This window comes from Erpetoichthys calabaricus, chromosome 10 (assembly GCF_900747795.2).
Source record: "Erpetoichthys calabaricus chromosome 10, fErpCal1.3, whole genome shotgun sequence".
Taxonomy (NCBI): Eukaryota; Metazoa; Chordata; class Cladistia; order Polypteriformes; family Polypteridae; genus Erpetoichthys; species Erpetoichthys calabaricus.
In genome coordinates, this window is record NC_041403.2 from 147060082 (window position 1) to 147086937 (window position 26856).

General features: G+C 38.5%; 1 protein-coding gene across 4 annotated transcripts in view; it reads right to left on the minus strand.

Moving 5' to 3' along the window:
* The window catches only part of hnf4a (hepatocyte nuclear factor 4, alpha), a 173927-nt gene that overhangs the window by 39011 nt on the left and 108060 nt on the right, over nt 1-26856 (minus strand). For all 4 annotated transcript variants that reach the window (XM_051932577.1, XM_028812058.2, XM_028812057.2 and 1 more), the window contains exons 2-3: nt 19095-19269; nt 11495-11589 (exon numbers count right to left, since the gene is read on the minus strand). In XM_051932577.1, the coding sequence (XP_051788537.1) occupies nt 11495-11589; nt 19095-19269 (270 nt within the window). The remainder of the gene's footprint in view (nt 1-11494; nt 11590-19094; nt 19270-26856) is intronic.

Consider the following 26856-nt stretch of genomic DNA (forward strand, 5'->3'; position numbering starts at 1 on the left):
GTATGGCCCTGCCACTTTCATGTGACATATTGTCCTGGCTATACTTTTCACCATGACCAGCGTCCCTATTACATGTAAGTGAGTATTCTTCTCTAGTATTTACATTGCAGAGGTTTGCTCTATAGTTGATGTTAAGGCTGACATATTCAGAAATTAGGAAAGAGCTAAGTAATCAATTTGTGACTGCTCTCTCTAAGTGAGAATAGCAGTATATCAGAGTATGTTATCATTTGCAGATGTGTCTAAGAAATAAAATTATCTCTATAGAGTAATCGGTGAATTAATAAGAACGAATGCACAAAATCTGAAAGTCTAGAAAATGATTAAAAAATGATATATTGCTAGTTATGTAAGCCTGTGCTGTAAAAAGCCTGGGTTCCTAGAAACTATTGAAATCGTCAGAAAAAAAATTGAAACGTAGAGATGTCAGGTAAATGAAAATAACTACTCTGGGCATCTCTCTCCTAGGAGGATTAATTTTGCCGATGTGCTTGCATCGCTTGTGCATTAACGGCTAAGTGACTTTGTCTTTCTTTGGAGGTTTCGTTTTGCAGATGTGCTCGCCTCGCTTGTGTATTAGCGGCGGGAGAAAAAGTAAAAGGGATACCGCTTTGCCGATGTTAGCGGTTGTGGGAGATGGCCGGCTGTTCATCCCGGCCAATACCCCCAGGCCGCTAGATGGAGCCCTCCCTGTAGCATGGAAGTGCCCCGAAGACCAGCAGGGAATTATGGACAATGGAGTTTTTATTCCCAACCCTGCTGGACACCATGGGGCCCACCAGAGCACGCTGAAGGGAGGCTCAAGGACTTATATGTGCCCTATAACCCGGAAGCACGTCATAATCATATGACCAGAGGGAACAACGTGTTTCCGGGTTGAAGAGAATGACTTTTTATCAGACCCGGAAGTGATAAGAAATCACATGGACTGTGGGATGGGAAACACTTCCGGGTCAGGGAATATAAAAGGACTCTGAGAAAGCCAGACATTGAGCTGAGCTGGGAGGTAGGGTGGTGAAGTGTCTGGGAGAGGAGGATTGGTATTGTGATTGTAGAGAAAAGTGTGTATTGATTATATGAGTAGTGTGGAGTGGAGGGTGCTTAGTGCACGTTATTATTATATAATAAATAATAATTGTACTTTTACCTGGTGTTTTGAGTGGTACCTGAGGGTTCAACGGAGCACTAATACGCTCTACTGCTACACGGTTAAGCGACTATGTCTTTCTTCTGAGGTTTCGTTTTGTTGACATGCTCACCTCACTTGTGTTATTAGTATCTAAGCGAGTTTTCTGTTTCCTCGGTTGTACAGCCCTTACCCCAACTCCACCTCTCACTTCCGGGCCGGGCAGACACACACACTTCCACGTGTAGACATTTATATATAAGATAAATTATTGGGTATAGAACAATTTGCTAGGGATCATCCAGGTGATCAAAATACGTTCAGAAGTGGCAAACCATGAACAGCAGTGCCCTGTGTGATCAAATTTTCAAATACTCTTCTGATTATCATATAATTAGCATTCTGTTCACAGAGGTGTGTTTGGTAAACAAACCATTATTGCAAATGCGGTGGCGCACAAACACAGCTGGTGTTGATCCTCGATGATGACTTTTCCTGGAAAAAACTGTTTTTGCCCAATAGATAGATAGATAGATAGATAATAGCAGAAGTCCATGACATGCCCATGCAGCGTTTATTCTTATGCTCTTGTTTGTGTAAGTTTTCCATGTGAAATGCAACTGAACCAACTGGAGATTGAGACAAAATAAAGAATCATCTCCTGGTTCAGCACAAAGCAATGGACTATGCATGCCAAAACACTTTAACTGCTGTAGCAGGAAAGCTGGCATCCTGGCCAGAAAAGAGTAGAATCCACTACCCAGATGAGAGGCCAGCACGACAACACACACAAATTGGCTGACGGATAAATAACTCTACTCAGCTGTTGTAAATTAATGGATGGATCAGTAATAGCCAAGAGATGGGAGCAGTTCAAACCCCCATACAATAGGTGGCAGTGTTCCTCACATAGGTAACCACAGTTGGGATGCTTGGGAGTTGGAGTCCGGAAGTGCAAACTTGTCAGAGTACATGGGTATCATTAGAGGGTGCTGTTGGGGGAAGACCTCTCTATTTTTTCAATGACCTGGAAGCACTTCCCACAAGACATGATGTGTGACCAGAAGCATTCCCGGATCAGACATAAAAGGGCTCCGCTGCCTAAATTCAGTTGATTCAGAGCTGGAAGGATGGGAGGCTTCACTCAACTAGAGGAGAAGGAGGACAAATTGATTTATATAGCGTATTCTTGTGTATTGTGGCTAATAACTGGTGAGAAGATTGTGTAAAGGGGCTTTTGTGGAAGAAATATCAGTTATTTTATTCATTATTTTATTCTGTGTTATTGTGGTTTGGGGTTCTCTGGTGCCCCCTTGTAGTTACAGAACAGACATGCATGATCATTAGCTGCACATCTGTCTGCTTGATTAGACGTTTGTCCAGGTCACTTGCTTACTGAATATGAAAATACCACTAAATCTCTTCCATTGGTCTCCATTTATGTTTCTTGTAACTTCTGACAACAGTACATCCAAAAGTAACCTGAATTCCAGACTCACATCCTGAGGTCTGCTCCAAGGACTTTTTTGGGACCATTTTAAAAATAAGAGATTTCTACCTGCAACATCACAGATGTATGGAGCCTGTAGTTCTGTTATATTTTTATGTAACAAGTCCAAAAATACACATTTGAAAGTATAGCATGCAACTCCATCAGTCTTATGACCCTTAACCTGATTCCTTCCAGAAAATTCCTTTCTTGAGCACCTGCTACAATGCATTCTATAGTTTTAATGTCCAGAAGTTGTGCTTGCTTGGTGTAGGTCATTTATAAGGCTACTTGTGCAGAAGCAAATAAAAGAGCCGCCTTTCTTTTCTTTGTTGTTATTATTTTTGCATCTGTTTATTTTGGCTTCTAATGATCAGCTTAGGTGAGTTTTTCTATAATGAACTATAGTTGGGTTATGGGGGGCACAGCATCATTCAACACCCCTTTGTTTTTCTGGTAAATGTACTTTGAAATGAAAACTAATCATAAAAAATAAGACTATACAGTATGTATAGTGGTTAGAATAATCTCATCATTCCTTACGTATATTGTAAAAGGCAACTAAAGGAGGTTGTCATCAGCAAGGGCATCCCACCATAGAACCTTCTGTTTCCATGCCACCAAAACTGGTGAGGCAACTGGACAGCCTTGGTAAACCTAGAAAATGGCTATTAAACTTACAAGAGAGAGAGAATATGAGGTAGGGGATGTTGTCTGGTGGCCCACAATGTTACAATGTTTTTACCTGCATTATTATTAATCTTTAATTTAATATTGTTTTTTGTATCAGTAAGGTGCTGCTGGAGTATGTGAATTTCCCCTTGGGATTAATAAAGTATCTATCTATCTATCTATCTATCTATCTATCTATCTATCTATCTATCTATCTATCTATCTATCTATCTATCTATCTATCTATCTATCTATCTATCTATCTATCTATCTATCTATCTATCTATCTATCTATCTATCTATCTATCTATCTATAACAAGCAAGAGTCCAACAATTATTGTAAGGAAGGAGAATAATAACCAGGGGATGAATTACGTGAGCCATGAATATGGATGGCAGTGTGACCCAAGGTCATAGCCAAAGCAGACAAAAGATTAAAACACAAAGGCAAGACAGAAAGCAGTAGGTGAAGACAGAAAGGATTCCAACCCACTGACACAAAACCTGCCACTAGGGCCTACTTGTTTTGAAGCGAACTATTGCTAATAAGAGTTCAAGGATTGTATCTAACCTAGAGATAAAGTGCCATGGAACTGTGGCCATAATTATTGTTACTTTCAACGACATAAGTGACGCGGCAATCACACATGATGCATCCTAGTGTGTCGTGTAAAAACAAGAAATGAGATGTAAACAAAAAATAAACTTTCTTAAAAATATATTAAAAAGACCCAAAAACCTCCAAAGCAGAATCTACAAAAAAATTAAAAATATATGTGAAAAAATCTTCATCATTACACACAGTTTAAACAATCTAGATAACCACACCCATTTAGACCAGAAATGTTGAGAATGATCCTGCTAATCCCAGAAAGCAGTTGCTTGCACAAAGAGAGAAGCATAAAGACAAATCTTCCCATGTTTAAGTGCTAATAGCCTCCAATGCCCCACAGGCCCTTTTCAATATTGGAAGGTTTTGGAAGGTTTGCAAAAGGATAAAATTATGTTCAATACTTAGTTACCCACTTAGATATTAACTCGTATCACTAGCATAGATCCATTGTGCAAACGGCTCATTATTGGGCACCTCCTCTATCTTTTCCACTGTTGTTACCAAGCCAGGAAACATGCCATACAGGTAGTTAAACAAATACATAATTTGAAGGAACAGATTTAGATTGGCTTCAAACAAAAAAAAAAAAATCAGACATTGTGGCTCTGCAGAATCTAATCCTGTATTGAGAAATAAGTAACCATATTCTCAAGATGATGTTATTGCAGTGAGCTAATTCCATTGCCTCCTGCCTACTCTGTCAGAGAAAATGCTGACTCATATCTAAAACTGGAATGTTCTTAAATTGGAGTGCATTTGTCCTTGGCAAGATTATGATAGAATATCTAATCTAAACTTCAATTTTCTTGATTGCACTAAATATGGGCAAGTATACAATAATAAAAAGTAATGGGATGGTTTAAATCAGAAGTACTTTGCTAGAGAAGCTAGTTGCTACAGGCTTTTGTGGGAAATATGTTTCCCACCTGGCTGTGAATCGATAACTTTGAGAAAAGTTTTTTTTTGGAAAAGTGCTAATTGAGAATCAGTCAAATGCAGCCATACAATAACAATTACCCCACTCAAACAAAAAATTTGCATTATATAAAAAGAAAAAATAAAATAAAAAACCTTGTGATGCTTCTCCACCTCCAAACTGACCCTGTTCCTTCGAGGTATATACACACTTGTTGTTGAAGATCAAGATGCCTGATTTGACTAAAGAAAAGAAAAGAGGTGCTGCTAGCCCAGGTGACCCCACGTCCCATGGAATACAGGTTCAGTTACCAACAAGGATGACCTCATAGTTGGTGCTGTACCACCTGATAACGTTGGTCCCATGTGACCCATTAATCCTAGCTGCTCAAAGTGCTCTAATTGGGTTAGATTGAAAAAAGACGCCATCCATGCATTAAGAAAAAGAGAGTCTATGGTTTGCAATGGGTAGCCAGAACTGATTTGACAGCACCAAAGGGTAAATGACTTTTGTTGCACATAATTGAAACAGAGGGGTGTAAAGTGTAGCAACAAAAATATCTGAGATAATAGAGGTAGATCCATAAAAAAGTCAAAAGACGTAAAGGTAGCAACATTTCCTAAATATATGAAGGAGGGGATCTGAGGCCAGCCCCATATCGAATGGTCTTCTAGGGGTCAGGTATAGCCTGTCTACTAATTTGAACTGCACATTTTGAAGAACTGGAAATATTTTTGGAGAAGGAGGGTCATGAAAATGATAGACCTATAGGAAAATCATTTTGCTGAATACATAGATCTGCGGTGGGTTGGCACCCTGCCCGGGATTGGTTCCTGCCTTGTGCCCTGTGTTGGCTGGGATTGGCTCCAGCAGACCCCCGTGACCCTGTGTTCGGATTCAGCGGGTTGGAAAATGGATGGATGAATACATAGATGTAATGAGCAGGGGACTGTGGGAGGTTAAATTTGAGAAATGTTAGCCATGTTTAATTTTCTTAATTATTTTCTTCCAGTTAACTATTTTCCAATATATAGACGTCTCGTCTTGAATTTCAAAGCTTAAATTTCATAAGAATGATACTGATATCATGTAGATTTTAGTGTCAAAGTGGGAAAATTGAGAAGAGATGGGGAAAACTAGATAAATGATAGGCTAGAGGGTCAAGTAAGCTGATTTAACGATTTTTAGTGGGATTCTAACCTTTCACTAATGGCAACAGTGCGTAAAGAGTTTAGAGCATCACCATGATATTAGTGACATTAATGTGTCACCAGACAAGGCAAGAGACGATTAAGGACTATATGAAGACACACTGTCAACACCTACAGTGGAGACTGGAAGGCATCTCTGCAGAAGAGGATCCTCTGGAAGACCCCCAGACAAACTGACAGATTCAGATAGATACTGGAGGGCAGAGACCACAGTACATACTTTGTACTTAAGCATCATTTCTTCGGAGCTGTAGGTGACAGGTTTTGGTCATTAGCAAAATGAACACTGACAGTATAAGAGGTGCCTTGGGGACATGGGTCATTTTGAAGGGTGGGTTTACCTGAACACTGTCTATGTAGGGTTTGAACAATATCCTATGCACATGTACATCAGTTTATTCAATGGGATCCAGTTTCTTCCAATACCCCAAATAAGTGGGTGGTTTATTATTTGGAAACCTTAAATTGGCCTAGCATGAAAATCTCACAATGGGCTGGTGTTTTTTAACTTGTGCCCAATTCTGTAGTGATGCACTCTAGCAGTCCCAGACATTTTTTGAAATAAGACGATTGGGAAAATGAATGAATAAGTGAGTTTATGCTAAGAAGCTTAAGTAAGTTAATAAGAACACTGGTAAATGCTCTTCTTCAGCATACATTGCCATTTGTACCTGTGTCTGCTTCAGTTTTTGTTGATTGTCACTATTTGCAAACAATTAAGGAAGAAAACAGCTGTATAAATGGTGAACTATTAAAAAAAGCAAGTTAGAAAATATACATATAGTGTAATATTTGTGTACGTTCAGCAAATTAGGCAACTGTTTCATACTGAGTATTTTGAATTTTTTCTTTTTTATTTAGGGATGGTTATAAATGTCCATCTATTCATTTACCTAACCCACTTTTCCAGAGGAGGTTTATAGGGAAGCTGGAGCTTATCAGAGCAAACATTGGGTTCACTCACAATTACAGCATTTACCTGTTTAACTTCAATAACCCAATTACTCACAGAAACCTAATTTCCAAAATGCCATGTAAAACCTCATTCTGATTAGAGAAGTTGGGTTATTGGCCTCTGAGAAATCTGATTAACAGAGGTAGATTTCACCATGAACAATCTGATTATGTGGCCATGTAAACCCATAACCGGGTTACTGTTAAAGATTTTGTAGTCTGTACACATCCGTAGCACTCAGTCAGCCTGGACATGTATTTGCTTTCCACACACTTTCAGCAGACAAGAAGCGTCCACAAAATACATTTCCTGAGGCAAACTTCACTTGGCTGAAAAAATCTGTCTCAAAATTTCAGAAATCGCTAAATTTATGTCAATGAGTTGAACGTACAGTGCTAAACTCAGCAGCACAGTAACAACAGCAGTAGGGTAGCACACTAACAGTAACATCCGTTACATAGTGCGATCACTCTCTAAAGTAATGACTAACCTAACGTATATCTTACTGAAATAAAAATACTCGCTTTGTTGTTATTCCAGCATCACTAAGTGTTAGGCAAGAAGCACACATACTGGTCCTTTGCAGGGCTCAATCACATAGCCAAGCAAAAAAGAATTTGCCACATGCAATCCAGTAAAAGAAACCAATAAATAAATTGTCAATTTGACTAAACATATTTACAAATCATAAGAAAATCATCACAAGCATTATGCTCATTTTCAGATTCACAGTGGCTGATGATGACATTTAACTCTTTTTTGTGCACTTTAATGACGTCGGAGGGTTTTGCCAAAGGAGAATGTATATAAATGTGGATTATTCAGGAACCAGGTTTCTGCCTTAATTGGAGTTATTCACCTTAACCTGATTACGTGTGTGAATGAAAATGCACTCATTTACACCTAACATGAAAAGACTAAAATTCTGTGGGAGATCATCTGTACCCGAAACATCTGCCTGTCACCTTACAAATCAATGCACAGCAATGCTGAAAGCTGCCCAAAGCTCTCATTCCACCAAGCAAATTCAGAAATGGTGTCAGAGTTTAAAGTTCATGTAAAATCATCAGCTTCATATGTTTCAATTTGACTAGAACAAGAACCTGTAAAGCTATCAATGGTCATTACTGAACAACTGTCATAATTATAGCATCACAAATCACTTCCTTTTGCATACACCTTCCTTTCCCAAAGCTCATATTTGACTCGCTCTGCTGCTGCAAGTGCTGTTGGATAGCTGCTCTCCAGTGCACTTCACTGGAGATGCATTTACTTGGGAATAACAGTCTGCAGTTAAGAGGACTGGATTATCCAGCCTAGTGGAAGGACTATTACTTTGAAAAACAAAGAATGCATATTTTTTCATGCAACTTGGGTAATTTAAGGACCCCTGTAGCCTACAGGGCCCTGTAATGCAACCCAGGTTAGCCTATGCAGAAGTCCGACCATGCTTGGCAACTATAATTTGCCTTGGTATGAGTTAGTGTAACTGTATGCATAAAAGTGTCCAATGTTTGTCCTGGTATCTGGTGCATGCTGATTCACTGCATTGAGCAACTAAGATAGATTAAAACCAAATTCAAGAAATGAATTGAAAGTAAGAAAGTGATTTCCAATAGGGAAAAGTTCCCCATAAATGATTTTAGTAAGCATACTACATCTAAGTTAGTAAAATTCGAGGACTGTATAATATAAATGTGAATTTCCCCCTGGGATTAATAAAGTATCTATCTATCTATCTATCTATCTATCTATCTATCTATCTATCTATCTATCTATCTATCTATCTATCTATCTATCTATCTATCTATCTATCTATCTATCTATCTATCTATCTATCTATCTATCTATCTATCTATCTATCTATCTATCTATCTATCTAAAGTTTACAGGCCTTGCAGACAATTACAAAGAATGATCTTCATGCTCTTGCCCTGTTACCACTCTGTGTTGGAATAGGCAAGTATGGAAAATGAAAGAGTGAACGTTTCATGAAAGTGAGCACATAGAAACACAGTAGGCAATATTGGCAATACCAGCAGTTTCACAATGAAATGTATGATTTGAGCATTATGTATTGGTTTGTCTACTTCATGTTTTAGCTTTGTCTCCACACATCACATTCCAAAGTCTACCAAATTAGGTAGCAAGATGAAGAAGACAAATACAAAGATACTCCAGCTGAGGAATAAGGAACTTCTCATAGACAAAAACATTACAAATATTGCTTTATTTAACTGAATTTATTCAAGCAACTTGAGGTGAAGTATAAGTGATGCTGTACAAAATTTGCAAATACTCCGGTGGACAGTATTTACTCTTATATATCAAAGGGAAAGAATCTCTATATACGGTATAAAAGTCAATGTATGTGTGTGTGTATGTATGTATGTTCCAGCATCACTTCTGAACGGCTGGAGTGATTTTCATGAAACATGGTACACATGTTTCTCATTGATCGACTATAAATACTGTAGGGTGAAATCAACCCTAACTCACCCCCTTCTGGGTAGGGTGGATCTTGCAGTCATGTATGTACAGTGCATCCGGAAAGTATTCACAGCGCATCACTTTTTCCACATTTTGTTATGTTACAGCCTTATTCCAAAATGGATTAAATTCATTTTTTTCCTCAGAATTCTACACACAACACCCCATAAAGACAATGTGAAAAAAGTTTACTTTTTTACAAATTTATTAAAAATAAAAAAATTGAGAAAGCACATGTACATAAGTATTCACAGCCTTTGCCATGGAGCTCAAAATTGAGCTCAGATGCATCCTGTTTCCCCTGATCATCCTTGAGATGTTTCTCCAGATTAATTGGAGTCCATCTGTGGTAAATTCAGTTGATTGGACATGATTTGGAAAGGCACACACCTGTCTATATAAGGTCCCACAGTTGACAGTTCATGTCAGAGCACAAACCAAGCATGAAGTCAAAGGAATTGTCTGTAGACCTTCGAGACAGGATTGTCTTGAGGCACAAATCTGGGGAAGGTTACAGAAAAATTTCTGATGCTTTGAAGGTCCCAGTGAGCACAGTGGCCTCCATCATCTGTAAGTGGAAGAAGTTCGAAACAACCAGGACTCTTCCTAGAGCTGGCCGGCCATCTAAACTGAGCGATCGGGGGAGAAGAGCCTTAGTCAGGGATGTGACCAACAACCCGATGGTCACTCTGTCAGATCTCCAGAGGTCCTCTGTGGAGAGAGGAGAACCTTCCAGAAGGACAACCATCTCTGCAGCAATCCACCAATCAGGCCTGTATGGTAGAGTGGCCAGACGGAAGCCACTCCTTAGTAAAAGGCACATGGCAGCCCGCCTGGAGTTTGCCAAAAGGCACCTGAAGGACTCTCAGACCATGAGAAAGACAATTCTCTGGTCTGATGAGACAATGATTGAACTCTTTGGTGTGAATGCCAGGCGTCACATTTGGAGGAAATCAGGCACCGCTCATCACCAGGCCAATACCATCCCTAAAGTGAAGCATGGTGGTGGCAGCATCATGCTGTGAGGATGTTTTTCAGTGGCAGGGACTGGGAGACTAGTCAGGATAAAGGGAAAGATGACTGCAGCAATGTACAGAGACATCCTGGATGAAAACCTGCTCCAGAGCGCTCTTGACCTCAGACTGGGGTGACAGTTCATCTTTCAGCAGGACAACGACCCTAAGCACACAGCCAAGATATCAAAGGAGTGGCTTCAGGACAACTCTGTGAATGTCCTTGAGTGGCCCAGCCAGAGCCCAGACTTGAATCCGATTGAACATCTCTGGAGAGATCTTAAAATGGCTGTGCACCGACGCTTCCCATCCAAACTGATGGAGTTTGAGAGGTGCTGCAAAGAGGAATGGGCGAAACTGGCCAAAGATAGGTGTGCCAAGCTTGTGGCATCATATTCAAAAAGACTTGAGGCTGTAATTGCTGCCAAAGGTGCATCGACAAAGTATTGAGCAAAGGCTGTGAATACTTATGTACATGGGATTTCTCAGTTTTTTTATTTTTAATAAATTTTCAAAAACCTCACGTAAACTTTTTTCACGTTGTCATTATGGGGTGTTGTGTGTAGAATTCTGAGGAAAAAAATGAATTTAATCCATTTTGGAATAAGGCTGTAACATAATAAAATGTTGAAAAAGTGATGTGCTGTGAATACTTTCTGGATGCACTGTATGTTATCATCCAGTTGATACCCAGAATGACCACCAGAGGGCGAACTGCAGGGGACTGCCAGCATTCTTTATGTTTGAGCACCACCGCACTCCCCTGTTGCTTTAGAAATTAAATAGAGTTGGCCGGTTCTGAGTGTCAACTGGATGATAACATACATACAAGACCGCAAGACAAGCACATTAGTGAGTCTTCATTGTTTGTTAATTTACTTTTATTTTTAAAATTGTGGGGGTTTTTTTAATTATATTTTTCTCAAACAATTTAAAAAAAAAAAACCTTTATTTTCCTCCTGGGTAACACCAGATATTTCAGCTTTGCTAGTAAGACATGATGCTTACCTTCTTTTTTCATGCCGGCCCGAAAGCATTTCTTCAGTCGACAGTACCGACACTGGTTTCTCTTGTCTTTGTCCACAATACATTGTCGATTAAACCTAAAACATTGAGAAAAAATCCCTTAGATTACATTGCTGTTTCAAGGACTCTTAAAAATATTTACACAGAAATCTAATCCTAGCCTTAACCTTTACTGAAGCATCACTCATTTTATATAGTATTTCACAAATAGGGTTTTGAAAAAGAAAAAAAAAACAATATATATTTCTGTAACGGCACATGCTTCTATGTGCATTTTTGCGTTATTTTGTTTTTTCCAGAATGAAGAAATTTTATTATGGAAATTTTAATTTATTTTAAAATGTTTTTACATAGTTTAATTTTGATTTTGTTTGGCCATTTTTTTTTTGCTTATGTGACCAGGAGGACTAGTCCCGTGACGTGACATTATCGCTCTCCTTGCATCAGAGGTAGTGACAGTACAAAGATGGCAGCATTTATGTATTTTAGCACCCCACAGTTGGATAAACAAATAAAAGACTTCAGAGTAGTTAGGTTTTAAACAAGTAGCCCAAGTAGTAGGTTTCATTTTGGTTTCTGAATTCCCTTTGTGCCCTTGACTTTCGATTCTCTGGTTGGCCTTTGTGTCTTGTTTGCTTACTCTTTCTGAATGTTCTGGATTTGACCTTGTATTTAGCCACACATTTTCATCTCCTGGTAAACTATTCTGTTTTCACAATAATAACTGGAGATAAATGTCTCACTACATAAGTATATACAGTATAACAATAATAGAGTGTCAGAACAACTAGAGAAACAACAGCAGCTTAACTACCATTTTCAAAGGAACAGACATGCATAAAAAAACTAATAAAGCTCAGTAAGCCTGGCCCTTTTATGCATCTAGAGCCCTTCTTGTGGGGAAGAGTAAATTGAGATATTGTCACCTCATGCTTTGGCTTTGGATGTCCAAGGACGCCATCCCTCAAACTTCAAGGCTAGGCCTTCAGATCCCTGACTGGGCCCAGTACGTTTAAGCAACAGATCTTTTTGCTTGGAATAACTTTGATATCCTTGTCATTGAGAGTTATTGCACCAAACATTTAAGACTACACCATCCCATCCACATACAATAAACAGCCTATGGTAGTTATGGCATACCAAAATACTGTATGTGGTATCAGATAACAAGCCCCAATATATGAAATCTGATATGAATATTGTGGAAGACATGGGGTGCTCTCATGATATCTCTCAACCCAGAATAAAACAGAGAGGCCAAAGTTAAACAAAATAATTCATAAATTTTTGTAACAATAATATAAACAAGGTAAGGGTGAACAGAGAGAGAAACTAAAAGTATTAATAAAGTAGATAACAATAAACCTGTTGTTTTCAGGCCCTATCTACTCAAGCTAATTCCCTGCCTGTTTAGCGTGGTGGCCGATCCACCATCACCATATTGCTATTATAGGTTGTGGGTAGAAAAATCCAGGGTGAAATGTTGGAAAGAAATATCTCAGACAGGGAGTTAATGGACCAATGGAATTAACAAAAGAATTTTCACTTTAATAACAAGCAAAAGTAAGATGTGAATCAAAAAATCATTAAGTAAAAAAAGGAGCCAAAGTTGACAGTAAGTAAATTGCCTTTCTCTAATCAAAATATATCACATAACCCTTTATTTTTTAATCCAAATGTTTTGGATACTGAATAATGTGAAATCCTATTTTATATTATTATCTTTTTGTAAAGGCACCACACACAATGCAACGTCATGTCAAATGTCTATCAACCAGCACCAGTGCCGCAAACAGTTTAGTTATGTCCATGCAGACATGTTGATTCATGTGTAAAATAATTTTTTTCTGAAAAGTAACAATTTTCAAAAATGAAAATAATAAGTAAATAGAACCATTAACCAAAAATCTACTAAGGACCTAAGAAATAAACTTAATAAAGTAATATCAACACATATAAATAGTTCTACAGTAAAATAATGTCAAAAGGGGGAGAAAAAATTAATAATTTACCTAGGAAACAGCAAGTGAACTAATAGAGGGTGTAATTCATGTCTTTATTAAAATGTATTTAAATTCAAGAGGCAAATATATTACTGACACTGATTTGTTAAAGAAAAACAAAACTCTCAGGCTGCATGTCATTTTACTGGCAGGGTTTTAAAAAATGCAATCAAGTTTTTTATTAAAATTGGGCAGGACAGTGGTTAGTTAGCACAACTCCCTAATCGTTCATTGTTTTAAATCCAAGCCCAGTTATTATCCCTCCAGGGGGATTGCATACTCTTTTCAATTCTGCTTGGGATTTTTCTTTAAGTTATTGTGTTTTTTCTCCCACAACACAAACGATCTTCATCTTAGGTAAAATTGTCTAAATTCATGCTATCTGTGTTCTTCAAAGGATTGTCACACCATCCAGGTTTGGTTTGTGCTATGTACTCATTGCTGCTGGGATAGACTCAGGCTGAACTGTGTTAAGAGTGTTCAGCAATGGATTAGTGTAGACAGATGGCTTAAAGGACTAGTACACCTTATCGACTTTTTATATACAGTGGTGTGAAAAACTATTTGCCCCCTTCCTGATTTCTTATTCTTTTGCATGTTTGTCACACAAAATGTTTCTGATCATCAAACACATTTAACCATTAGTCAAATATAACACAAGTAAACACAAAATGCAGTTTGTAAATGGTGGTTTTTATTATTTAGGGAGAAAAAAAAATCCAAACCTACATGGCCCTGTGTGAAAAAGTAATTGCCCCCTGAACCTAATAACTGGTTGGACCACCCTTAGCAGCAATAACTGCAATCAAGCGTTTGCGATAACTTGCAATGAGTCTTTTACAGCGCTCTGGAGGAATTTTGGCCCACTCATCTTTGCAAAATTGTTGTAATTCAGCTTTATTTGAGGGTTTTCTAGCATGAACCGCCTTTTTAAGGTCATGCCATAGCATCTCAATTGGATTCAGGTCAGGACTTTGACTAGGCCACTCCAAAGTCTTCATTTTGTTTTTCTTCAGCCATTCACAGGTTGATTTGCTAGTGTGTTTTGGGTCATTGTCCTGTTGCAGCACCCAAGATCGCTTCAGCTTGAGTTGACGAACAGATGGCCGGACATTCTCCTTCAGGATTTTTTGGTAGACAATAGAATTCATGGTTCCATCTATCACAGCAAGCCTTCCAGGTCCTGAAGCAGCAAAACAACCCCAGACCATCACACTACCACCACCATATTTTACTGTTGGTATGATGTTCTTTCTCTGAAATGCTGTGTTCCTTTTACGCCAGATGTAACGGGACATTTGCCTTCCAAAAAGTTCAACTTTTGACTCATCAGTCCACAAGGTATTTTCCCAAAAGTCTTGGCAATCATTGAGATGTTTCTTAGCAAAATTGAGACGAGCCCTAATGTTCTTTTTGCTTAACAGTGGTTTGCGTCTTGGAAATCTGCCATGCAGGCCGTTTTTGCCCAGTCTCTTTCTTATGGTGGAGTCGTGAACACTGACCTTAATTGAGGCAAGTGAGGCCTGCAGTTCTTTAGACGTTGTCCTGGGGTCTTTTGTGACCTCTCGGATGAGTCGTCTCTGCGCTCTTGGGGTAATTTTGGTCGGCTGGCCACTCCTTGGAAGGTTCACCACTGTTCCATGTTTTTGCCATTTGTGGATAATGGCTCTCACTGTGGTTCGCTGGAGTCCCAAAGCTTTAGAAATGGCTTTATAACCTTTACCAGACTGATAGATCTCAATTACTTCTGTTCTCATTTGTTCCTGAATTTCTTTGGATCTTGGCATGATGTCTAGCTTTTGAGGTGCTTTTGGTCTACTTCTCTGTGTCAGGCAGCTCCAATTTAAGTGATTTCTTGATTGAAACAGGTGTGGCAGTAATCAGGCCTGGGGGTGGCTACGGAAATTGAACTCAGGTGTGATACACCACAGTTAGGTTATTTTTTAACAATTACTTTTTCACACAGGGCCATGTAGGTTTGGATTTTTTTTCTCCCTAAATAATAAACACCATCATTTAAAAACTGCATTTTGTGTTTACTTGTGTTATATTTGACTAATGGTTAAATGTGTTTGATGATCAGAAACATTTTGTGTGACAAACATGCAAAAGAATAAGAAATCAGGAAGAGGGCAAATAGTTTTTCACACCACTGTATACAATAATCTAAAGTCAGTAAAGAAATATTCTAAAGAACAGCCAACACAGAAATGTATTTCTTCCTAAATTACTAGAAGTGTTCATTTCACTTCTTACAGGAGCAGCAAATGCATTTAGCTGAGCATACAGTCTTTGACGGCTTGCAGCTTTTTAGACAAAATACAGTTAGGGCCGGCATCAAGGAAAAATCTACAGTCTGTGTCTGAAATTATTGCGGATTGGTGACATTTCAGTTAAAACCGAGCCGTTGAAACTACCTAAATGAAACTTTACTTTCACTTTCAGGCCCAGGAAACACTGAAGTAATACATTAAGAGGGAAAAGGCAGGGATGGTTTTTAAATAGAGATCGGGAGTGTAAACGTAAGTCACAAAATAAGCAAAGGTCAAAACTGTGAATCTTTTCTATCTGTTATTGCTGCAAAATCAATTAACAAAGACGTAGTCAAAAAAATGTTATTTATTTATTTTTTCTTTTGTGGATGTATGGTGGGTCAGCCATTCATTAACTACATAAAGGCTAACAAGAAGAAAATAGGAAAAGTTTTTTAAAGAAAGAGTCTCATATCGAAATATGAGGATGACTGTCACAGAAAAATGGAATTAGGGAGAGCCCTGAATTCACCTTTGGGCAGAACAGTCATGATGAACATTTGGAGGTTTCTGTTCAGTTACTGGGATGGGCAACCCTGTTACCAAGAAAGTTGGGTAATGGTAGAAAGACAGAGTTCAGCAAGGACACAAAAGAGAAAAGAAAATTAGCCCTTTTAATGTACCTGATTCCCCAAAAAGAAATTAGATAGGAGCAAATAAGAAATAAAGACAGAGTTTTGGACTTAGATGATAACTTGTAGCATTGCCCAGGATATTAAACAGCAGTGTTCAGGAATGCCTAACCCTTTAACACACTCACATACTACATAACTCAATACATACATATATATATATGGTTGAAATAGTTTACTGTCAAATAAATGCAAAGAGTACGCGACACGTGTTTCGCCCTCATTCTGGGCTCATCAGGTGTACACACTCCACTGCACTCCCTCTCGGGAATCGAACTTCAGACATCAGCGTCAGAGGCGATGCCCCTAACGTTGTGCCACGGCGTGTGGTTTGTTTGGTGGCGGATGTTAGCAGATTGCTGGCCAACCACAAGCGTTACCTGGTAGGTAACCACCCATACAATCAGATTGTGACACAGACTACGAATGCCGTGAATATATATATATATATATGGAGTGCTCTCAGACAAACTCAGAGGGGGAATACAAACTTCACAAAGTCAATGACTAGGGCTAGGGTTAAGATTACCCGCCATCATAGTGTCCCTGTTGCACCATTCCTTGGCTAATCAATTATCAAGTTTAAAAACTACAAAGAAAGAGAAAGGGAGGCAGAGGAGGTTAGATGAGAGGGCACCTTTTGTACTGTACTTTAAAGTGGGCACATATTTTTATATATGTTGACTTCATTTGGCATCTGGGTAGGAGTGTTGTAAATGCCCTTTTTTTGACATCAACTGTTACAATGTAACTTTCCAAGATAATTAAATGTCGGTGTATTTATAATGGAATATACTGTATTTATGAAAAAAACATTCTTGTCCGAAGTGACTTGCAAATGATAATACACTGGCTGGAGAACTATAAGAGTACTAAATCATCGATCCAGCCCTCTTATTTTAAACTCTCCTAATCAAATTCAGGGTCACAGGCGGGCAATAACCAAAGCTGGATTCGGCACAAGTCCATCTCAAAGCACTCCCACCCATGGGTGCATTATGCTTGTCAGGGACCCAGAACAGCACTGTCCTGATGGGCCGCATTTCAGCCTCATAACCATTTAACTAAATTGTAACTAACATAACTTTATAACTGCGGTGGGTTGGCACCCTGCCCTGGATTGCTTCCTGCCTTGTGCCCTGTGTTGGCTGGGATTGGCTCCAGCAGACCCCCGTGACCCTGTGTTCGGATTCAGCGGGTTGGAAAATGGATGGATGGATAACTTTATAAATGTGTATTTTGTACCATTTCAAGCCAAATACAAGTAGTACTAGGGTGCTGTACCGTGTTAGCCATTATGAATGTAGAGAAAAGCCAAGCAAAATGACACCTTTTATTGGCTAACTAGAAAGATTACAATATGCAAGCTTTCGAGGCAACTCAGGCCCCTTCTTCAGGCAAGATGATTACATCTTGCCTGAAGAAGGGGCCTGAGTTGCCTCGAAAGCTTGCATATTGTAATCTTTCTAGTAAGCCAAATACAAAAAATTTGCAAATACTTTGTGTATTTTTATACCCATCCATCCATTATCCAACCCGCTATATCCTAACACAGGGTCACGGGAGTCTGCTGGAGCCAATCCCAGCCAACACAGGGCGCAAGGCAGGATACAAACCCCGGGCAGGGCGCCAGCCCACCACATGGCACACACACACATACCCACACACCAAGCACACACTGGGGCCAATTTAGAATCGCTAATGCACCTAACCTGCATGTCTTTGGACAGTGGGAGGAAACCGGAGCACCCGGAGAAAACCTACACGGGGAGAACATGCAAACTCCACACAGAGAGGACCCGGGATGCAAAAGATTTTAAGTGCATATTTTGTAACAATTATGAACAAACAAATTCATATAAAGCAAATATAATAAATAACAGGCCCTACCTAACTCAAGTAAGTTCTACAGATTCCACTTTCAAGCTTTTGCAGCTGCAAAGTCATTAATTATACTTGTAAAATTCACTTAACATACAAGCTCCCATTTGATGTGCAGGATCTGGTACATTGTTGAGCGTAAGTCATTTTAATCAGTTTTAGTTAATTGAAATAATGCTTAGCCAGTTATGAATGAAACATGAAGTTTTGATTCATATACAGGTTTGTGAAACGCTAAACGCTAAAATTAATTTCTCAAATGATTTTGGAATTGTGAAACATAAAACTCAGTTTTGGGGGGTTAAAGCTTTGTTTTTGGGTGGAAAGTAAGAAATTCTATCCCCTTAAGCCTTGTTCTGTGTTTATCTGTGTTCTTTTCTGCAGTTGTGTAAAGTATGTAACCCATACCACATTGGCAAAATCAATTTTGTTTTTGTCTCTTCTTCACATTAGTGGTGCAGTATGTCTGTTAAATTTGAGACATGCTACATATTTTCCACATGAAGAAACACTAAGTTACACCATCATGCACATAAGTGTGTTGTCTCCACAGAAAATTTCAGTACCAAGAAAGTCGGCAATGCCAACCACCCTCCATTGTGACCACCTTATCCTAGTTGAGGATATGCACACCTTTGGTGTTTTTTTTTTATGTTGGTAAGATTTGAACTGAGACCTCTGTAACTGTGAGACCACCCTGTCACCGTGCAGCCCTCAGTTTTAAGTGACAGTGTAAGAGCTCCCTTATGCTCACCTGCAGGAGTACATGTGGTTTTTTCTGACACTCCTTCGAAAGAAGCCCTTGCACCCATCACAACTGGAGGCACCATAATGCTTCCCTGTTGCGCGGTCCCCACAAATGGCACACAAAGAGCCTGTACCCAGGAGACTGGAGTTATTCATATTAGAACTTTCTGTGGGTGAGGAATCTGGAAGTAAAAAAAGAACAAAATTTGGGTAATTCATCTTATATTATTTTGAACAAGAGATAAAACATTTAGTTAAAATGTAGAATTATGGACACCAAGACCTGAGGAAGTTCATTGTTTACTGTGACTTAACTAAAAATGTTTAAAGGTGTTTAAGCCTGCTACTCCAAAATGCTCAAGCTCAACGGAAATCCGAAACATCTTTAATTTGCAATAATTTTGAAGTGTACATAAATATTTATTCTGTACAGTGTCTTTTTACAGCAAACACTACTGTAACCCTAGGCATATCACTAGCACAAAGCTATGGCAGAACAGTTTAGATCCAATTGGTGGATAGGTTTGTCACATGACTCTGGCAGAAGTAAAGAGTGAGGCACTGAGGCTTGAAACACATGGAGGAATATTTGAGAAATAAATACATGTAAAATATGACAATAAATAAATACATACATACAGAGTGATATGTGAGCATAAATAGTTAAAAGTTTCATGAAATATGTATGTGGTTGACTTTTTCATGTATTTATTTATTACTTCATTTAGTTAGCTCAGTGGTGCTGCATTCAACATGAAATGCACAATGAAATGAAAAACTCTGATTTTCACCCGTCAAAATTGAGATAGTGGGCTCTAAAGTAGAGTAAAGCAGACATAAATCTTTGACAACCTAGAGCCATATTTACAGCAGGCACTTGAGATGCAAACTCCCAATGATGAATTCAGAACATCTCAAATGAACATAGCTGGTTCATGCAGTAATTCTGGAAACTTTTCCTGCACTAATATCTTCCATAGATGCCCACAGTCGCAGCTCTTCAGTGACAATTCACCAATCATAAGACAGCTCTCATTAGATCCTACCCTCTAAACTTTGATGGATGAAGTTGACACTTTTAATTTTACTGTGCGTTTCATGTTGCATGCAATGTCACTGAAATAAATAAGAAAGTAGGATGGAATGACACCTTTTAGGGGGCCTTAGCTGCCTCAAAAGCTTGCATTTGTAATCTATTTAGTTAGCCAATAAAAGGTGTCATTTCACCCTACTTTCTCCTGTATCAATCTATGGCTAACACAGTAGATTAGATAGATAGATAGATAGATAGATAGATAGATAGATAGATAGATAGATAGATAGATAGATAGATAGATAGATAGATAGATAGATACTTTATTAATCCCAATGGGAAATTCACAATACAATACAATACACAGTACAACACTCTACTGCTATGAAATAAATAAGTGAAGAAATAATTACATAAGTGCATATTGTTCAGAAGTGGGTCCCAAGTGGAGAGAATTATTTGCTGACTAAGCTCAAGTTACAGGACACTGCAAGGTTAAGCTGGCCCAGATGTGAGACATCAGTCATTTTGTCTGAATGTTTTTCTTATTTTGTCTTCATTAAATGGAGTATGTAGTTAGTCCTCAACCCTTTATGATCACCTCGATTGCAGGGACTAGCACCCACCAGAATACTATCCTAACATTAATAGAAATTCATTTAAATTTACTTTTAATTTGCAATTATGTTTTAAACATGTTCTTGACGTTTACTACTTTCAAGATTTCACTTTATGTTAATTCATAGCAAGTTTTACTTTATGTCACTCAATTAAACCAAACTTTACTGTAAATATAGCACTTTTAGATTGTTGCACCTATTTTATCTACAAAAGCTGTTACAAATTCTTGGTACATGGAAAGAAAAAGTTTAAAATTTGCACATGAAAGCATCTAAAAAGACAATATGAATAAATTTAATTGCGTAAGCAGAGAGCACATGATATCAATTGCTGTTCTTTCAGGGCTGTTGTGTCTGCCAACTTTCAGCTATATCATTAATCAGAAAACTTGCTCCTTTTTGTCCAAAGACACTCAGACTGAGGAGCACAACAAGGGGGCAGTAAAAGCAGACATTCTAAAGGAGCACCAGACCAGAAAGATATCTGGTTAGTAAAAGATGAACAAGAAAAAGTAGCTGAGGACAAACTATTATCTTATTGAATTGATCAAGCAGAACACAGTCAACCACTTTAAAGATAGATGAGGACATGCAGGGAGCTCTGAGGCTTAGAATCTTGGGTGATCTTTGACCAATGTTGTTTGTCCCAATACTTACACCTAAAACAACTCCAAGAAAAGATTTAAGGGCTTGTAAGTTGCTTTGGAGTATTAAGTCCAAAGTCAAGTGTTGAGTTATGCAAAGGTTCACTGGCATGGAGGGACAAGGTCAGGCATATTGAGGGAACACTTCCTATCTGGTCTACACTTATCTACACTGGTTACCTGTGTCATTCAGGATTGACTTTAAAATTCTGCTCATGGTTTATAAAGCCTTAAATAATCTCGCCTCATCTTATATATCGGAATGTCTGATGTCTTATATTCCAAATCGTAACCTCAGATCCTCAACTGAGTGTCTCCTTAGAATTCCGAGAGCAAAACTTAAAAGAAGTGGCGAGGCGGCCTTCTGCTGTTATGAACCTAACATCTGGAATAGCCTGCCAGTAGGAATTCGCCAGGCTAATACAGTGGAGCACTTTAAAAAAACTGCTGAAAACACATTATTTTAACATGGCCTTCTCATAACTTCACTGTAATTTAAATCCTGATACTCTGTATATCCAATTCATTATAATAACTATTCATGGTGGCTCTAAAATCTGTACTAACCCCTACTCTCTCTTCTGTTTCCTTTTCCGGTGTCCTTTTGGTGGTGGCTACCCAAAGCACCGTGATGTTCCAACAATGATGGATGGATTAAAAGCCAGAAGTCTGTATGACCATCAGCATCAAGTGACTCTGTGAGAACCCCAACTACAAAGAGGACTATTTCATTTATGTTAATTAGAATGCCCAGAGGGGACTGGGCGGTCTCGTGGCCTGGAACCCCTACAGATTTTATTTTTTTCTCCAGCTTTCTGGAGTTTTTTTTTTTTGTTTTTTCTGTCCATCCTGGCCATCGGACCTTACTCCTTTCTATGTTAACTAATGTTGTCTTATTTTAATTTCTTATTTTGTCTTTTATTTTTCTTTTCTTCATTATGTAAAGCACTTTGAGCTACTTTTTGTATGAAAATGTGCTATATAAATAAATGTTGTTGTTGTTGTTATCTATCTGTTGTTGTTGTTATCTATCTATCTATCTATCTATCTATCTATCTATCTATCTATCTATCTATCTATCTATCTATCTATCTATCTATCCATCCATCCATCCATCCATCCATCCATCCATCCATCCATCTATCTATCTATCTATCTATCTATCTATCTATCTATCTATCTATCTATCTATCTATCTATCTATCTATCTATCTATCTGTCTATCTGTCTATCTATCTATCTATCTATCTATCTATCTATCTATCTATCTATCTATCTATCTATCTATCTATCTATCTTGTGAATTTCCCATTGGGATTAATAAAGTATCTATCTATCTATCTATCTATCTATCTATCTATCTATCTATCTATCTATCTATCTATCTATCTATCTATCTATCTATCTACAGTAGATGTACTTTATAAGTTGTGGCATAAAGTTTTGAGTATGAACTTCAAAGAAGTATTAAAGTATTTTTTATGTTTTATATCATCTATAGCATCCGTAAGCTTAGCTTTAAATATAAAAAAAATCACTACTCTAAAGAAAAAAGAAAAAATCATCATCATTTTCATATTAGAAGAATGGGTGTCGGATATATATACATCTGTAAATGTGCACAGCCCTGTGAGCCTGTTAATTGGAATTCAGGTATATAAAAACATAAAACTTTATTTAACTTGACATTCCTGGCATTAGGCTGATGCACAGATAAATATAAACTATGAAATGTAAGCTTTCAAGGTAACTCAGGCCCTTTCTTCAGGCAAGATGTAAGAAGGGGCCTGAGTTGCCTCGAAAGCTTGCATATTGTAATCTTTTTAGTTAGCCAATAAAAGGTGTCATTTTGCTTGGCTTTACACTCCATTCGTAATGGCTAACACGGTACAACACACTAGTACTACAAACTATGAAATGTGAAGGAGCAATTTTCCTGAATTGTTTACGTCCAGCTGCCCTTATAAACCCCATAATTGATTTCAAGCTCATGGAGGCCTGAGGCTTTCCTAGCAGCAATGTAGGAGTCTGGGGAGTGTTAGATGTGTGCTGCATGCAGAACATTCACAAACCCACTTAACCCAATTCAGGGATAAAGGAGACTGGAGCGTCTCAGCCGTATCCAGCAAAAAGCATGAACCTTTGTTCAGTTTAGGGCTACAGTTGGCCAGAATGTATCCCTGTAGTGCTGAGCATAGAGCCAGAAGTAACATTAGACAGATCACCACTCCACAGCAGGACACACGCTTACACACATTTAATCACACTGGGTCAGTTCAGTGCCTCCATTAAACTCTAACTCACATGTCTTTATGAAGAAAAACCCACAAAAGCAATGGCAGAATGTGTAAAACCCCTGGAGAATGGACGACCTGGCAGTGAGGTAGTTTTTATTAAACTGTGGGCCCCACGTTAACAGCAGTAGGACACATGCTAAGCATAATGTAAGACCTGTTCTAACAGACAGACAGAATGTTTTAGACCAGTGACACACAGAGAAGGCAAAAGGGCATGAAAATTGTGCCAAGGTTTAAATGAGATTTAAAACCACAGGTGAATACCCATCACCTAAATAACCTATAAATAACTTAATGGTAAAATTTAAAATCCAGAGTCTAACTCAATCATACAATGCACAATAAATCTGGCACATTATCCCTTTTCATACAAACCAATACCTTCTCATATACAGTAGCTCAAAAAGTAATTTTTGATCATTTGCACAGCAAAAAAAGTTCACTTTCAACAGCCATTTTCATAGAAGGACACAGATGCCTGACACAGTTGATTTAATACTAACCAAGGTCATGGCCTCAAGTCTGGGGGGTCAGAACAGAACTTTCACAATGTGTTTTACAAAAGTAAGTTTACCCGGTTGCACAATGGTGTAGACAGACTGTGTCGGCTTAAAAAACAGTGGAAAAAAACCACTCCAGAAGGACAATTTAAATTAACACTGCTTTAAAGATGTCCTACACATTCTTAAAGTTTCCTCCATGCATTAGAAAATTTCCATCCTTTGTGCTGCCTAAGCCCAAAAAGCAAAGATGTGCAGAAAACATAGAGACAGACATACAGCCATTTAACAAATTTTGACAATTGTCAATCAACCTAACAATGAGTATCGTTTTCTTTTTATATGTTTAAGTGAGAACAATAGTTTTTCTCATGTGATTTAAAGTCCAAAGGCATTGCAGATGCCCAGTGGCAGAGAACAGCATGAAGCTTGAATTTGAATAACTTCATGTTACAAAATAAAAGTCAGACAAGGCATTGTAGTGTCAAATGGATGTAATATTTGTCAGTTGGTTGTACCTATTTCTAAAAAAGAGTAACCCCAACATTTTTTCCATCATATGTCTTAGGAGAACTTCTTTTCATGGGACAATACAGTTAGGAATATACAGTTAGGTCCATAAATATTTGGACAGGGACAACTTTTTTCTAATTTTGGTTCTGTATATTACCCCAATGAATTTTAAATGAAACAACTCAGATGTAGTTGAAGTGCAGACGTTCACCCCACTGAATTAAAGCTGAAAGTCTGCACTTCAACTGCATCCGACTTGTTTCATCTAAAATTCATTGGGGTAATATACAGAAGCATAATTAGAAAAAAGTTGTCTCTGTCCAAATATTTATGGACCTAACTGTATTTTCATTTTGTTTAGTTACTTACAAGTACACCCATCATGTTAATTTTCTTCACTTTCAGATTTTTGTATATTTTTGTCTTAGAATCAAGCCAGATCTTAATGTGTGTGCCCTTATGATTACCACAGGACATCTAAGTGAACCCTGACACAAAAGTGGAGTGTCATTGTATCTGTTTGGTATGTGGAGTAAATCAAACACGTGGTCTAAATTAGGCCAAGCTGGGGCAATTAATAATCAGCTTTGAATGAAAATACATAAGAGAAGTAAATATTCTGTGTGGTGGGCACGGGTCGAAAATGTAAGCACAAACAATTACCACTTGGTTGATATTCAATCAGAGGCACTAGGAACCCTGGACCAATATCAGGAAAGAAAAAAAAAGGAAATTGGTGGGTGGAATGGGAACAGGTAATGCTCAGCCTTAATGCCAGGTGGCAAGCATCTCAATATAATAGAATTATTTGCATTTTCACCTTGAAACCCATGTACATTTAGTTTTTTTTCTCCCACCTTTCTAAAGTTTTTTTTTTGTTTGTTTTGTTTTGTTTTTCTGTCCCCCTGGCCATCACACCTTATCATGGTACTCTTTAGAGACTTTAAAAAACAATTCAGTCTATAAGGACTCCACTTCTTCATCCCCACCAGGAGGCACTCTCTTGGAGTACTTTTAGCCACAGGCTCATTCCACCACGGTGTGCTAAGAAGTGCCTCTGGGGGTCTTTACTGCCCACTGCTGTCAGGCAATTCAATGTTTCCTGCCAACATACTCTGTAAGTTCATCTTGAAATTTTTGCTTAAAATTCATCCATCCATCCATTTTCCAACCCGCTGAATCCGAACACAGGGTCACGGGGGTCTGCTGGAGCCAATCCCAGCCAACACAGGGCACAAGGCAGGAACCAATCCCGGGCAGGGTGCCAACCCACCGCAGGACACACACAAACACACCAAGCACACATTAGGGCCAATTTAGAATCGCCTATCCACCTAACCTGCATGTCTTTGGACTGTGGGAGGAAACCGGAGCGCCCGGAGAAAACCCATGCAGACATGGAGAGAACATGCAAACTCCACGCAGGGAGGACCCGGGAAGCGAACCCGGGTCCCCAGGTCTCCCAACTGCGAGGCAGCAGCGCTACCCACTGCGCCACCGTGCCGCCCTAAAATTCATTCATTCGTTTATTTATTTATTTATTTTTAATTTATTAATTTATTAAACTCTTCAATAATTATTTATCCTACGAGTCTGTGTCCTTGTTTTTTATGTTTGCACTGCTGTATGCATGGAAATTTACCCTTGGGATTAATAAAGTTTATCTGATCTAATCTAATCTAATTACATATATCTCTATATATATGAAATCCAACGTCTGTCTGTCTGTCCACTTTTCACAAGAGAACTGCTTAATGGATTTAGATTGGGCTTTTTTCTATACTTTGCTTGAACATTCCGGTTGATATTGTGACTTCTCTCATCACGCTAAGTATCATAGTTCGCTTGCCATACTGATTTATTTGCGCGAATCCAAGAGAGATGCACTGGACCGAGGGGATGGGAACGAGGCCCTCCTCAATCACACGCCAGCCTCGTGGCGTATCTTACATCCACTTAGCTAGCGAACGAGAGAACTACTTAACAGATTTCGATTGTTTTTTTTTTCTAGAATTTGCTTGAACATTCTGGTTGTTTTTGTGACTTCTCCCATCGTGCTAAATATCATAGTTTACTTGCAGGAGCTATATATTTGCTGTAATCTGAGACAGAGGCTGCGGGCCGAGGGAAGGTGGAAGAGTGACGTCAGGAGTAGGCAGGCA